Raw genomic sequence first — 14,594 nt, 5'->3', positions numbered from 1 at the left:
AGCTCTGCTCCCTAACTGCATTTTATAAACACTTAGCTCTGCTAGCTAATTGGACTTTATAAACACTTAGCTCTGCTAGCTAACTGGACTTTATAAACACTTTGCTCTGCTCCTTAATTGAACCTTATAAATATTGTAGGTCAGTCAGAATGATGGTGTTCTACAGTTGGCTTTTTTTTTAATGCTGCCAAAATTTTCACTCTGAGGAATTGATCTTTTAATTACTAGAAAAGGATAGGAGCCTTGTTGAAGCCAGCTGACCATCAGTGCTCAACATAGTTTGGGTGAGGTGCAGTTCTTTGCTGCTCTGTTCCAATGAGGAACTTTAGCTGAGATCTAGTTATTCTATCTAGATCTCAGGAACTAGAATGACTTCACACTGCTGGAGATGGTCGTTCTGATGCTCATATCCTGGAACATCTGTCAGTTTTATTTTTCCTTCATATAATGAAGATGAATTTTGCTCTCAGGCTGATGGTCGTTTTGACGAGGATTAATAATTAAGGAATTAAGGAAGGTTAAAAATGTTCTATTATTATTTTTATGAAAAATCTGAGAACCAAATTGACAAAAGGCAAAAACAAAACTGAACATTAAAAATCAGCAGAACAAATCAAACTAATTCACAAACAACAGAATAAAGCTTAATTATTAAGACTAATTGAAAAGATGGACAATAGTTGTATTGATTTGAATGCATCTTTAAATCAGAGATTAACAAATGTTTCAGATTCTGAGTTAAAAAATAGCAGCGGAATAAACCAAATTATTAGTTTGAAACATTTCTATAACATTTTAATAATCTCCCTATTGGGACGTATGTCAGTTATCATCTATTCTGAGCCATTTTCCGATCTAGTTTTAAGGCAGCCATTTCTTCTTCTTAAATCTTAAAATTACTATAAATATTTGTTCCAAAAAAGAGGCACAACAGTTGATTTTCCAATGTTTTTCTTTTTTCCAGGTTCAGCTGCCAAATCCCAGTTTTGACCAATTTGGCTCTGAAATTCATCCAAAGAACTTTAGGAGCATTACGTATATCTAGAGGTTTCAGGACTGACAGGATTTGTTTAATAAAAGCTACTAGTTTACTTTTTTCTTTCCAGATTGAATCAAACGAGGCTGATCTTTGCTGCACAGCTGGGAAAACATAACAAGAAATAAAAGGCAAAGTTCTGGTTTATAACCAGTCTGTTGGTGGATTTTTAGTTTACCAACAGATGGCGCTGTAGAGGAGGCCCAGCAGGCTGCCATTGCTCCTCAAATATCAGCAACACCTCATTTCCTGTTTTGGTCAAAGTTTCCATAATGAAAACATCCTGTTGACTTTCAGTATCAGCCTAGTGAACAATTACTAATAAAAGTGTCAACAGTTACCTAAATCCTAAAATGCCTGATGAGATGACAACTTCTTTTTGCTCTGCTTCCAGGGGATCAAACAGTTTGAAAGCACTTCCCTTTGAATCTCAAGCAGAGGTCCAGTTCGGCTGCATTTCATCACATGTGCCTCCATAAGCGGAGTCGGAAAGAATTCCCAGGAAGACCGAAGGCTCCGATCAGCTGTTCTTCCTCACCAACAGCCCAGGAGAGAAAGCACATGTTTATCTGACAATCTGATTTGTTTTTTTGTTCCCTTTTGTTCTGTGTTTTTCATTGTGTAGGAAACGGATGCAGGACAGCGTTGATCGATAACCTGGAAAAAGAAATGCAATTCTTTGGAGGAAAAAAAACCCGGAATGTTAAAAAAAAACCAAACCAACCCATTTGGTCCTTAAAGCCACGGAGGCAAACATGTCATCTGTCTCATAGCTACTCTTCTGTTGTATGTTTCAAATGTGAACTTTCTTTTAATAAGGCGATGTAATTTCTATTTTTGATACAATACAAATTTCTATGTATTTGTTTATAGTGATAAGAAGACCAAAGATGGCTTCCTGCTCGGTGTAATGTTCTGGTAGCTGTTTATGCTCTATTCACTAATTAGTTCATCTTTCACAGATGTAAGCCTGTTTTTTTTTTTTTCAATTTACTTTTGAATTCTATGTATAGTAAAATAATTAGCATCACGTTGAATGGTTTCCCACACATGTGATCTGAACAGGTCAATTCTACAATAAAGGACTATAGTCACAACTGCTTTACTGCTGATTTCAGCAAAGATTGCAGGATAAACCTGTTAAACAAATCATCTAAATCGGACGTCTTCAACAGGGGGTCCGCAAACTCTAGGGGGTCCATGGAGGTACTGCATGGGGGTCACGAAAGATTTGATTAGACTATTTTTTTATTCCCCCAAGCAATTTTTTTCCACTAATTGAAATGTCTTTAAATACGCATTAACATGAATTCAACACACTGTAGTAAACAGATAAATGGAGGCAGATGTTATTCTGTCATCAATGCACACATACAGCGACACACAGCTCTTTCAAGCTGGGCACTGTTTCATTCACATCAACCAGGAATCAGAATCAGAAAAACTTTAATAATCCCAGGGAGGAATTACTTTCGTCACATGACTCCATCTGTAATAGTAACTATAGGACCACTTTGATATAACACAATTTTATACAATATAATTAGGAGGTCCCTGCTTCATCTCACCATCAGTTTGGGGGTCCTTCGCCTGGAAAACATTGAGGACCTCTGATCTAAACATATTTCTGTGCTTATAGAAGGGAACGGCGTCTGAGTTAAAATAATCCCATGAATAAAAGTCTGCCAATGTTTAAATCAATGTAGAACTAGTTTTTCAGTCCCATTCCATCATCAGTTTCCCCAAATTAGTGACGCTTTGAAAATATAAAAATTTACACCTAATTGTATGGAGTGCAAGAAAATAGCTGAAAACAACCAACAGTTTCCACCTGAAATTAAAATAATTCTAAATCACAGAAACATGGGATAAAACTGGAAGAAAACAACTGGAAGAAAACAAGAAACCTTTAGGAGAACCAGACAGTAAAGCTGTCAAAGATGATATTATGAATTCCATATAATAAAATAATGATCCTAAAGAATCATTAACTTATTGGATAATCCAGATCCAGAAAGTAAAAAGCCTTCACCGATATTAGTCCAGCTATTTCCAGCTCCACATGTTAGACTGGGAGCCAATCGCCTCGTTAGGATGAAGGAAAACCAGATTTTATTTCCTGGACCTGGATCCACCTCTGCCTAACCCTTTTCTGATCAGAACAAATCAATTCTATAATCAGGTCTTAGTTGGATATTTTTTGTTAAACTAAAATTTGAAAAACATTGAAATTCCACACAAAACATTGAGAAGGCCGGAATGGTACAGCAACCATGTAAATAAAAGCATTATTCTCTCCGGATAGGAGGACAGCCACAGGATGAACTCCTCGGTTAAAATGAACTCAGCCGCTGTAATAAATCAGGTTTATGATGCGACTCCACTCAGTACGTTCCGGTTCGCTCCATCCAGAGCCGATCCGGTTACCAGGCCTTTAATGTTCGATTTAAATGTGACAAAATGTTTCTTTTTCAGTCATGAGAATCGGGTCAAGTTTCTTAAAAATTGGAAAATTAAAACTTGGATTTTATTGAGTGCAAAAATGGCTGAATAATATTTATCACTGTGAAACGCTGGTCACCATGGTTCATCATGTGACTCCATTCAGAGCGTTCCGATTACCAGACCTCTAATGTTTAATTTTAATTTAACAAATGTTTCTTTCCAGTCCTGAGATTAGGGTCAAGTTTCGTAAAAACTGGAAAATTTAAACTTGATTTTATTGAGTGCAAAAATGGCTAAATAACAATAATCAGTGTAAAATGCTGGTCAACATCCCGACACAAAGCTTCAGGCAGTGTTTCATCATATATAATGTGCTTAGTTGGTTTAGTCGTATAATAAATGGGAGATGTCTGCAATGGTGGACAGGTGAGCACATCAGATGGGACAGATGAGCGCATCAGATGGGGCAGCCGCTGTCTCCCAGGGCCTCCTTAGCCCCCTTCAGGGTCTCCCTCTTCACACACTTCCAGTAGCCAGAGATGCCGCTTTGATGCTGCACCTGCAATCAGGAGAAACTTTATCATAAACCGCAGGAAGAAAAAAAAAAACCCAAACATAGGCTCAACTAATGTCTATTTTACATCATTTTTTGTTTCAATATATTCATTATTTCGGGACTTTTCCTCAGTGGGAACATTTTAAAGCAAATTTATATTTTTTTTACTACTGATCATTTAAGAGGTGCACTAGTCAGTCAGGGAAGAGATGTCTGCAGAGAGAGATGTCCAGAAGAAAGTCATTGATAGGGCTGGATAAAAAAATAATTAAAAAAAATCGATTTTATCGATGTTGAATTGATTCCTTTACATTTTTGCAAAATCAATGTCTAGGAAATGAGATCGATTCCTTTTATAGTGACACGCGTCACGCGTGACGTTCACATTCAAAGTAGCAGGAAAGATGCACTCAAGATTACTTCAAGCCAGACAGCTGCAAATATAGCCAATAGGTTGACTGAAGACATTAACAAATGGGGGCTGACCAGCAAACACCCTGTGTTTTAATGCTACTTGAAATAAAAAGTTCAGATCAACTTCAGAATAAACACAAAAAACCTGGTAGCAGCAAATGATTAGTTTCTGGCCAGTAAAAAAAGTTTCAGATGTTTCAAAACCTTTCCATAGGGTGGAGGTCTTCAAAAGGGGGTCCTCGACCCCTAGGGGCTCCATGGTGGTACTGCATGGGCATCTCAAAAGTTTTGGTTGATTAGACTTTTTTTTTTTATATTCCTCCCTGCAATTTTTTCCACTAATTGAAACTTAATTGTATCACCACTAATTGTATCTTCAAATACACATTAACATGAATTCCACACACTGTAGTAAACAGATAAATGGAGGCAGATTATATCTTTCAGTTGAATGCACACATTCAGTGAAACAGGAGCTCCTTCAAGCTGGGCACCGTCTCATTCACAACACCTAACCCATCAATGAGGAATCAGAATCGTTACATTACTCCATATGTACTACAGTGACTATAGGACCAGTTGGATATAACACAGTTTCATACAAATTATATAATTGGAGGCCCCTGCTCCATCTCGCCATCAGTTTGGGGTTCCTTGGTCTAGAAAACATTGAAGACCCCTGCTATACAGGAAGAAAACTAAAAACACTCTTTTATTATCACTGTAAGTACAGAGCAACAAAATTGACTCTCTGCATTTAACCCATCCCCTTGGGGGGGCAGTGGGTTGCCATTGTGCAGTAATCCAGGGAGCAGTGTGGAGGTCAAGATTGGCAGTCAATGGGAGTGGGGCTTGAACTCAGAATCACAGGATTCGAAGCGCAATGCCCTAACCACTAGGCCACCACTCCCCAAAGCAGGCATTAGTGAGAAGGGTCTTGCCTAACGACCCTCACTGGCAGCTCATTCCCCCCCCAGCTGGGATATGAACCAGCTGGAGGGAAGGAGCTGTCCTGCAAACCCTTCCTGTTTGCAGGACGGGTGACTTACCACTAGCCAGCCACTACACACAAATAACAGATCTATTTCTAACAACTACTGAACTGAATTCATCAACTTTGTTTTGTTACTGACTCAAACTTCACAATCCCTCTGCTTTTATCATTGGTGAATTGACAAACATTATCCAGAGGTTTGGTGCTACTGGTGTTGGTGCTGATCTGGGAGAACCTGTGGACGTGTTGCAGAGACAAGGATGGAACAGAACAGAGAAATACCCGCTGCTTCTCACTAAACCCGATTATTACGCTACGCATGTATGACTCTACTGTCTTGATTCTCATTGTTCCTCATCTACTTTCCCTGGTTCTGATTTCAGCCATGCAGAAAACTCTTGGCTGGATAGCTAATGCTGGTCAATTTACTCTTCCCCATGTCGTCCAGATAAAAAGTCAGCGGTGCATCACTCCAAGGTCCACCTGCAGCATCATTTTTATTGGTTCTGCTATCGGGACGGAACCAATAATGCTTCCAGCGAGCTGTTTGCTAAATTAAAAAATGATTGTCAATTTTTTTAATGTTTCAACAGGAATAAATAAATAAAATCATATTTATGATGTGCTAACAATTTTCATACCTATGAAAGACTGATTTTAGACATTTTATTACAAATTAAGGTCTTTTTTAGTTTGCTATTAAAGGATTCAAGGACCTTTTAATGAACCGTGAGAATGCTGATCAGCCATCTGCCGAGACCAACTGGATTCCAGGATACAGAAATAAATTCTTTGTATGAAATCACTTCAAAAATAAAGTTTGACTTGAAAAAAGCTAAGTTTTATCCAATCAAATTAACAGTAGTTGAGGTGAAGAAAAACTAGAATAGCTTGAGCTATGAGGGTTCAGCCCCCCATAATACTGCAGTGTGATTGGCTGACCTGCAGGGCGTCAGCTCTCACACGGCTGAGGCAGATTCGGGCCTGTTTGTGAATGAAGGGAAGTTACTCTGCAGTCTGATAGCATCATGTTATTGAGATGAATTCAGATGCAGAGCAGCTTTTGCTTATCAAGGCAGGGTTTTTTAATTCTGCTCCCTTGTTGAGCAACTACAGTATACCAGGTATGATTCCTGATCTAAAGAACTTAGATATCAGAAGGTTTCCTTTGTTTTACCAGGACTGTAAATAGGAAACTAACCTTCAAGCCTCTCAGTACTCGGTCTGTCATCACTCCCAGGAACTCCTTGTGACTCAGACAGTTGTCTCCATCCATGTCGAAGAGTTTGAACACGGTGTCCAGAACGTTTTCGGAAAGCTCGTGACCTGTGGCGATCTTCACCGCTCGTTTAAACTGGGCTGCAGAGAAACAAGAAGAGTCTGCTCTCATCTACTGCAAGAAGCATCATGGCTGCATCTGTCCAAGCAGCAGGAAGGCTTACACATTCCCACCGGACGGTTGGCCTCGGTCACCATCTTCATAGAGAAGGCGAAATCCTCCAGGTTGTTGGTGAACAGGCAGAAGGCTTTGAACTCCTCAAACGTGATGCTCTGAAAGGGAAACATTCCTGTTGACTAAGCAGCCTTGATCATCCTGTCAGACAGAGGAAGGGTTTTAGTACCTGACCAGCAGGGATCTTCTTCCTCATGTTTTCCCAGTAGACTTCGTTATCCTCTTCGTTGGTGTAGTGCAGCAACCACTCTGCAAAGTCCTCCCGTCTCATTGTGTCCATACCTTTGGAGAACTGCAGGAACTCCATCTCCTGCACCTCAGCTTGGAGGTCTTCCATGAATCTGAGCAACACAGACTGTTTACAGGACCTGGGACTGGTTGAGACCCAGAATCCTACTGGATCAAACCAGGAATGCTGCATGCAACACATTGCGGCCTCTAAATGATTAATAAAAAAAGCTATTGTCCCAAATTCAATGGAAATCTATAGTTAATAAAGCTTAAAAACTTTCCAAAGAAAATTCCCACAAATATACTGAACACCTGCATCGGAAAGATTAGAAACTATGTTATTATGTTTATTTAAAGATGAAATAATTAGAGATTCTAAGACTGACTTATTTCAGTTTAAAATGCAGTTAGAAGTTTAAATCATGCTGATAAAATGAAATCAGATTTAACTACCTGTGAAACTCTTTATACTTCAGCTTGTTGTATCCTTTCTTTCCAAAGAAGTACGCCTGCAGGGATGTATTTACAGCTTCCGCTTCCTCTGCTGCTTTCTGCAATCATCCAGGAATTATCCTGTTATCATAAAATCTAATACTGAGTCCCATAAACCGTCCGCACTCACCTCAGTGACGTCCTTTGAAGCTTTCAGTTTACTCTTTCCAATTATGTTCTTGAGCTGCAGCAGCAATAAAAAGAAAAAAAAACTTTAAATGAAAGAAATGAAACTTTGATGAACTTTAGAAACTCTGTTTCATTGAATAAAAAAAAGTGCAAACATCAAGATAATGATAAAAAAACAAACAAAGGAGTTGGAGTTTGACAGGACTGTGCCTTGGAAAAGTATTCATAACTTATGACAAATGAACTGATGATAAACTTTTTAATTATTGGGATTTATGAATGAAAACAACCCAAAGTCTCCCAGGAAGGGTGAAACCCGGCCTTTGGAATTGGATTAAGATGTGAACTTTGACCAGGACGTTCTATTAAGTTCACAATGTGTGAATACTTTAATAAGGCGCCATATTTGCCCCTCCTCCTTCCCGTGGGGAGTCTGCTTCCTTCTTATCACTTTTCAAAACAACAAAGTACAGATTGATTGTGGTTTCAATCAATTCCAAAGCCAAAGCAGAGCTTCTGGTCACTAGAACATAATGAAAGCAAAAACAATGCCATCTGAATGGATGCTCTGTTCTCAAACATAGAAAACAAGCTGCAGGAAAGGGCATCATGCCGTTTTTCTTTGTTTGAAGCAGCATAAAATATCAGGAGGCTTCAAACAAACGGAGAAAGATGAAGGACGACCTCAGACAAACAACGGCTTTTCATCTCTTCCTCACCTTCACATGGAGCCTGGATTCATACTTACAGCTGCAGTAGCATCAGTAGAGCTCTTGGCAGCATTAAAATGCAATAATTTCACCTTTAATTGCACATTCACATTTGAAATATTGAAACCATGGTATTTTAGCCCAGAGTGACATCACAGATGACTAATGAAACGTCTTACCTTGAGAAATTCTTTCTTGTCCACCTGCTCATTGCCGTCCACGTCCAGCATTTGGAAAGCTATGTGGAATCCTGTACGCGGCTCTGCAACCATAACATTCAGCTGATCAAGAAACGTTTAGCTCTGCACCGTTTACCAAACTCTAGACATTTGGCCTCCGTTTGATGACCTGAAATCAGTGAGAACACATCAGTGCATCTGCATGCCAGATGTGCTGTCTGAATACTAGAAGGAGCTAGGGCAACAGAGGGGTTAGCATCTTTCCTGGTGCCAATGCAGTTAGAATGAGGAGCTCCTGACGTCCCTAAACTCTGCATCAAGAGAACGCCAAGAGTGTGCGAAGCAGTAATCAAAGCAAAAGGGGGAAACTTTGAAGAACCTAGAATATCAGACACATTTTCATTTGTTTTACACTATAATTCCATCTGTTTTCCATTCATAAATTTTATGCCTTCAGTGTGAATTTACAATTTTCATACTAATGAAAATAAAGAAAACTCTTTGAATGAATGAATTGCTCTGTACCGTTAAAGTAGCATATATTTGGAAATGTGAAAAGCAACCTAAAAAAAAAAAAATCTGATTTCACAAAAAATTGGAATTGAGCTATAAGGCCTGCAGTGTGAACGTAGCCTTAGAGGTATGCAAAAATAAACTAGGAGGAAAATCATTTAGTGATCAGGCTCCCATGTTTTGTTCATAATGAAGACACTCACTGCTGGGAATTGATACAATTTCCACGATTCCGATTCCCTTATCAATTCTGTGAAACGATTCGATTCCCTTATCGATTCTGTGAAACAATGAACTTGGTAAGTGCACGGTGACTTTTGTCTACCATCGCCTGGGACTTTCTATTTCTGCCTGCCTCGGAGAAAACAGAAGGCAGTGAACGGGAGCTGCCAGCCTCTGAGCCAGCCAGGCTACCCGTCTCCTCACAGTCATCTAAATTTTATGGAGAAGGCATCCGTTTAATGAAAAAGCATTACTGTACAATTTCGGGAAATAAACTCATCTCCCCCTGGTTTAAATAAACGAGCGCCACCTTTCTCTCGCTCCCTGAACTGCGGAGCAACTTCGTAGCATGTTTAATAACCCCAAAGAGAGGTAGAAAATTGGTTGATTTCCTGAAATGGCATATGATTTACTAGGAACCACATTAAGCACAGCCAGTGATATAAAACTAGCTACTTACAAAAAGATTTGACTTTCATGCTGGTCGTAACTTTAGCTTCTGTGCGGAAGCATTAAAAACACGGCAATCATTTAAATGTATGCCATGTTGTGTGCGCAGGTGTTTCTGCATGTTGGATGTATTTCCTCCCACGGATGTAATTGCTTCTTTGCAATGATTGCAGAGCGCCTTGTTGCCATCTTTCTCTTCCTTAAAATGAAGCCAAACTTTCTATCGCTTCACCCGATGGGACGCCATTTTTTTGTTCTGTTTTTCTAGACTTACGCCTGGTCACGTCGTACTTGCTTACTGAATGCCGTGTGCGTAACTTGGTAAAAAAAAACGTGAAGTAAGTCGTGCGCTAGGTTCTGGTGCTGCCTGGAATCATTAAGCGAGCTGCCAAACGGTGCCATGGAATTGGAACACACGGAACCGGTTCTGAACAGGAACCCGTTTTCGATTCCCATCCCTCTCACTATAAAAATCAGATTTGAAGCAGAATGACTAAATTTAACAACTCGCCCGAAAATGTCAGTGATATTCATTTTGCTGTTCTTCAAAAATAAAAAACCTTTAAATATAAAAAAAAAAAAAAGGAAAATCTGACTGAATTGTTTTATTAAAAAGACAAACTGTAATTCAATTTAACTCTTTAATATTGGACCAAAATATAAATAAATCCTTATGGTCTTTGAAGCTGCCTTTATCATTACGGTTCTCAGCATACGTAGGTCCAACATTTGGTTTAATATCAGAGTTTCTCCTTAAACACATGAAAAGCAGCTCAGCGGGTGGTGAAATCAGCACTTACTGGTCAGGATGGTCAGCAGGAAGAGATACTCTGTGTAGGAAATCAAACCTGAAAGGCAGGAGGAAATATGCTGAAATGAAGAATAACCAGCTGCTAGATGTGACACTGAAGGCAGGAGAGCTCACCATTATCTCCCAGGTTCCTGAACAGATCGCTGCCAGGACGAGCTTTAGAGGCAGCCGCCAACATGTTGTCCACGTCCTGCCAAGAACCCACCATGAGACACCTGAACCATCAACCTATAGCTCCGCCCCCTTTCCACTGAAAGCCGCGGCTTTAATTCGTCATGTTCCTCTTCCGTTAATTTGAAAGGACAATCATGCAAAGCAGTGTAGCAACGTGGTTTCTAAAAACCTAAACAACAGCACATGTTGGAGCGCGATCATGAGCGCAGCCGCACACGCTGAGGGTCTGACGTGTTTCCGTACGAACTGTCCCTCCTCCTGCTGCTGCTAGATAAGATGAGAACATGTGAGAAGAACCTCTTACTGTGACTGCATGCCACGTCCCACAGACCTTATTGGCTAACAGCCTCCAGCACTGACACTGCAGAGTCTTTTTTGGCTCCACATGGAGCCAAAAAAGACTCAGTGCTCCTTCAGCCTCCTGCAGTCCTGCTTCATTATTTTTCTTTAGCTTGTCCAGCACCTGCTTTGAGGTCTGCAGAGCGTTTCTTTCGGCCAGTTTGGCTGCAGTCGTGGCGTCGAGGTGATCACTGTGCATCGATGACTCAAACTCTCACTAAAAATTAAAATCAAAGCTGGACCTCATCATCCTTCCAGCACCGCAGCTTCTCCTCCTCTGCTCCATCATGCATTGAAGAAATTGGACAATATTAAACTACACAGTTGCAAAAACGTCCGTTTGTGTGTGTGTTGGCTGTTACAAAACAAAAACAGCGGTTTAAAGATGGTGCCAGACAGTCCACCCCATAGATATAATATAAGGCTGAATCACAAACGCCTTCCTAACACTAACCCTTCACTAGCAGTCCCACTCTCAGCTGTGGAAGGCGCCTGGATGGAAGGGAGGGGGGTATAAACGAGAATGGGACGGGTGTTTCCCTCCAACGGACAAGGAAAGCAGTTGCTGCTATGGCAACACAGTGAGGATCCATGTGCGTTACGCAGGTCAACATAACATTAAGCATTTGTCCCTTTCTTAAATCAAATCTATACAGTCAGATAAAACTATCTCAAAGAGGATCTTCCAGTTTGGAATTAATTACGTTTTTTTCCATAAACTAACTTTTGATTTTCTGTCAGTGTGACGAAGGTGCAGCAAATCAGCGGAACTTACATTTGGAGGAACACGTTTCCTCCGCCACCAGGCCGCTGTTACACCTGCTCTGAATACCAAAGAGCCTGCAAGTGATGCAGACTCGCTATTTAAGGGCTGAATGGTCCCCACCTACAGACTATGGGGACGGTCCTTAATGTGGCAGACCCTCCACGCAAACAGCAGGTTAGGGTTAGGGCCCGGTTTGGGATTGGGCCACAATATCAGACAAGACCCAGCATTCAACGCTTTCGCCTAACGGAGCTGACGTTATTTTTTGACGCCATCTTGGGAAGGTCAACAGCACCGCTCTATAATGTGTTGAGCAGGAACAGAATCAGTTTTAATCATCTTAAACTCGCTGAATATTAAACTTATTTTCATGGTTATGTTTTTTCTTTGCTGAAAACAAACGAATGGCTCAGTGCATTTAAATATTCTTGGAGTTAAAAATGTCCACAGTTGTATATTGATTATCTATTCTTGAGATGCACAGTATTTATATATGTAAAAACACTGCATAGAACAGTATTTTTTTAATATTTTTTTTTAAACTCCGTAACTTAATCTTATATTTTTACACTTTTTAAGGTCCACATTTGTGTGACCACTTTTGCTATAATCAGTTGCAGCTGTAAAGCCACAACTTACTCGTTGTGGGACAATAAAGAGATTATATATATATATATATATGCTGTTTATTCAGTAATGTCCGTAATATGCTGCACAGTGCTGAGGCATCCTCCTTCTGTTGTACTTCAACCAGCAGGTTAGGGTAGCAGTTCGACCTCCCCAAGATGGCGCTTGTAATTTCTGCAGTCAATGTGGGGTCTATACTGTTATATGTAGGTCTATGGTCCATGCATCATTGCTCCCTACAGCCCCGTCCCCTTTCAAATCCCGACTAAGCAGAGAAAAGTACGGGTAGCTTGAAGGACCAAAATGCGGTTCATGTAAATATACAGGTTATTCTGTGGAGAACGGCACTTCTGAGTGGAAAAGGGGCTGAAGTTTACTTTTCAGACGGTGAGACTGTGAGCATACCTGTGCTGTTAGGATTCTCTTCTGGAGCTTTCCTAGAAAAAAGCAAACACAGGACCTATTAGTAACCACAGAGGGCTGCAACTGTAACCAAGAGGAAAACCTCTGGACGATGCATTATTAATATCATTATATATGTTTTTCTTTATATCTGAATGTCTACAGAGAAAAAAAAGCATGCATAACAGAAGAAAGATGGTGATGGAGTTTAGTCCTTAGAATATGATCTGTATATTCACACATGAATGTGTGAGATTTACCTTAGAAGATCATGTTGCAGGTTCTAACAAGTTTGTCATAATTTAATAAAAGCAATCCTTAAGAACATCAGGCCTGCAGTGTACACTGAATAATTAAGCCAAAAAATGAAATTGTGATTTTTTGTTTTTTCAACCAACAGTTTTGAGATTTTATTTAGACTTTTTCCTCTGCACCAATCACACGATGCTGGCTTTCATTGTTTTAGTGGCCTCGGAAGTTTGAGTCCATCATGGCAGGACGTTAACTGTTGTGTTAATTAGAGCTCATTTCTCGTAATGCTATGATTTTTGAGCCAACAACCAACAAATAAAGCGAGAAAGTAAGTGTCTTAATTCATTGCATGTAAAGTGGCCTAAATTGAGTTCCTCTGCAATTTAAAAATTGCATCTTGCCACTGAGGCATGGCATCCAGCTTCCTGCTACCCCAGAAACAGCGTTGAGTCTTAAGAAAAGATATTAGCTAGAATAGAGACATTTAACAGGATTGTTTAGTGTTAATAGGAGTGTAATCACAGTAAATTGTCCTTACTGTCCACTTGTTCCAGCATGACCGAGAACAGGAAGTCTCTTGGGGTCATGTAGGGCTCCATGTCATACATTACTGAGGCAAACTGGATGAAGCGGATCTTTCTGGCAGACAGATGAGGAGCTGCAGGTTCCTGCAACTTTAAAAAGGAGAGATGTGATCAGATATGTCCTGTCTGAGGAATCTATCAATATGTCCTCTGATTGAATGTTACTGTTTCTAATGAAGTTCATGAATGCCAATAAAAAATGATATTTTTAAGCCAATTACTCCCCATTTCAAACTTAAGATTTATTTTACCACTAGGTGCAATAAACGAAAACAGTTTTATGTACTTTATGCACCACCCGGCAGATGCCGCTAGAGGGCGCTGGTTTCGCACAGCTCAGTGTTTACCTCTTTAAAAGCAATGTCTACTTCTTTTATTCACTTTATTGTGGTCTTTAAAACAGGTTATCATATATGTTTATTCGATAAAGTTTTTTTTTTTTAATCTAAAAAAGCATTTGCGGAAGGTGTTCTTACTCTTTCTTCCTCTGCCAGAACAGCGAAGGGAAGCGTCCTGCTGTTAGCATGATGGCGGCAGTACAACCAGAGGCTCCCGCTTCCAATAACAGAGCCGAGAAGACCTGAACCCACAGCGCGGAATGATGTGGACGTGTTCAGGAGTCGAGAGCTCCTCGCTACGTTCCTTAACAGGGCGGCGAACTTTCCCCAGCTGGCCATTTTCAGGAAGCTACCTGGTTGCGCAAACGCGACGGCTTCCGTAGCTACCTTGGCCTGGGTTGCCAGGTCTGACCGACAGTTCCATATGTTGGTATTAATGGACTGAAATATGCTGTTCATGTTACTCCACATAATGTG

General features: G+C 40.2%; 2 protein-coding genes across 2 annotated transcripts in view; one reads left to right on the top strand and one right to left on the bottom strand.

The window, feature by feature from the left end:
• LOC107091386 (interferon regulatory factor 2-binding protein 1-like) overlaps positions 1–2,145 on the top strand; it is a 6,700-nt gene extending 4,555 nt beyond the window's left edge. The window contains exon 2 of the mRNA XM_015385258.1: positions 1,431–2,145. The gene's annotated coding sequence lies outside the window, so the exon portion shown is untranslated. The remainder of the gene's footprint in view (positions 1–1,430) is intronic.
• Positions 2,146–3,556: 1,411 nt separating this feature from the next.
• micu2 (mitochondrial calcium uptake 2) lies at positions 3,557–14,509 on the bottom strand. The gene is made up of 12 exons (XM_015385235.1): positions 14,256–14,509; positions 13,734–13,869; positions 12,947–12,978; positions 10,750–10,825; positions 10,625–10,672; positions 8,640–8,722; positions 7,752–7,805; positions 7,583–7,680; positions 7,068–7,239; positions 6,888–6,996; positions 6,647–6,804; positions 3,557–4,040 (listed from the first exon to the last, which is right to left on the bottom strand). The coding sequence occupies exons 1-12, from the start codon at positions 14,454–14,456 to the stop codon at positions 3,939–3,941; spliced, it is 1,269 nt and encodes a 422-aa protein (XP_015240721.1). The 5' UTR covers positions 14,457–14,509; the 3' UTR covers positions 3,557–3,938.
• Between the last annotated feature and the right edge of the window lie 85 nt (positions 14,510–14,594).

The sequence above is a fragment of the Cyprinodon variegatus genome, unplaced genomic scaffold, assembly GCF_000732505.1.
Source record: "Cyprinodon variegatus isolate N-32 unplaced genomic scaffold, C_variegatus-1.0 Scaffold334, whole genome shotgun sequence".
NCBI classification, from domain to species: domain Eukaryota; kingdom Metazoa; phylum Chordata; class Actinopteri; order Cyprinodontiformes; family Cyprinodontidae; genus Cyprinodon; species Cyprinodon variegatus.
This window is presented reverse-complemented; position numbering and strand designations above follow the sequence as displayed.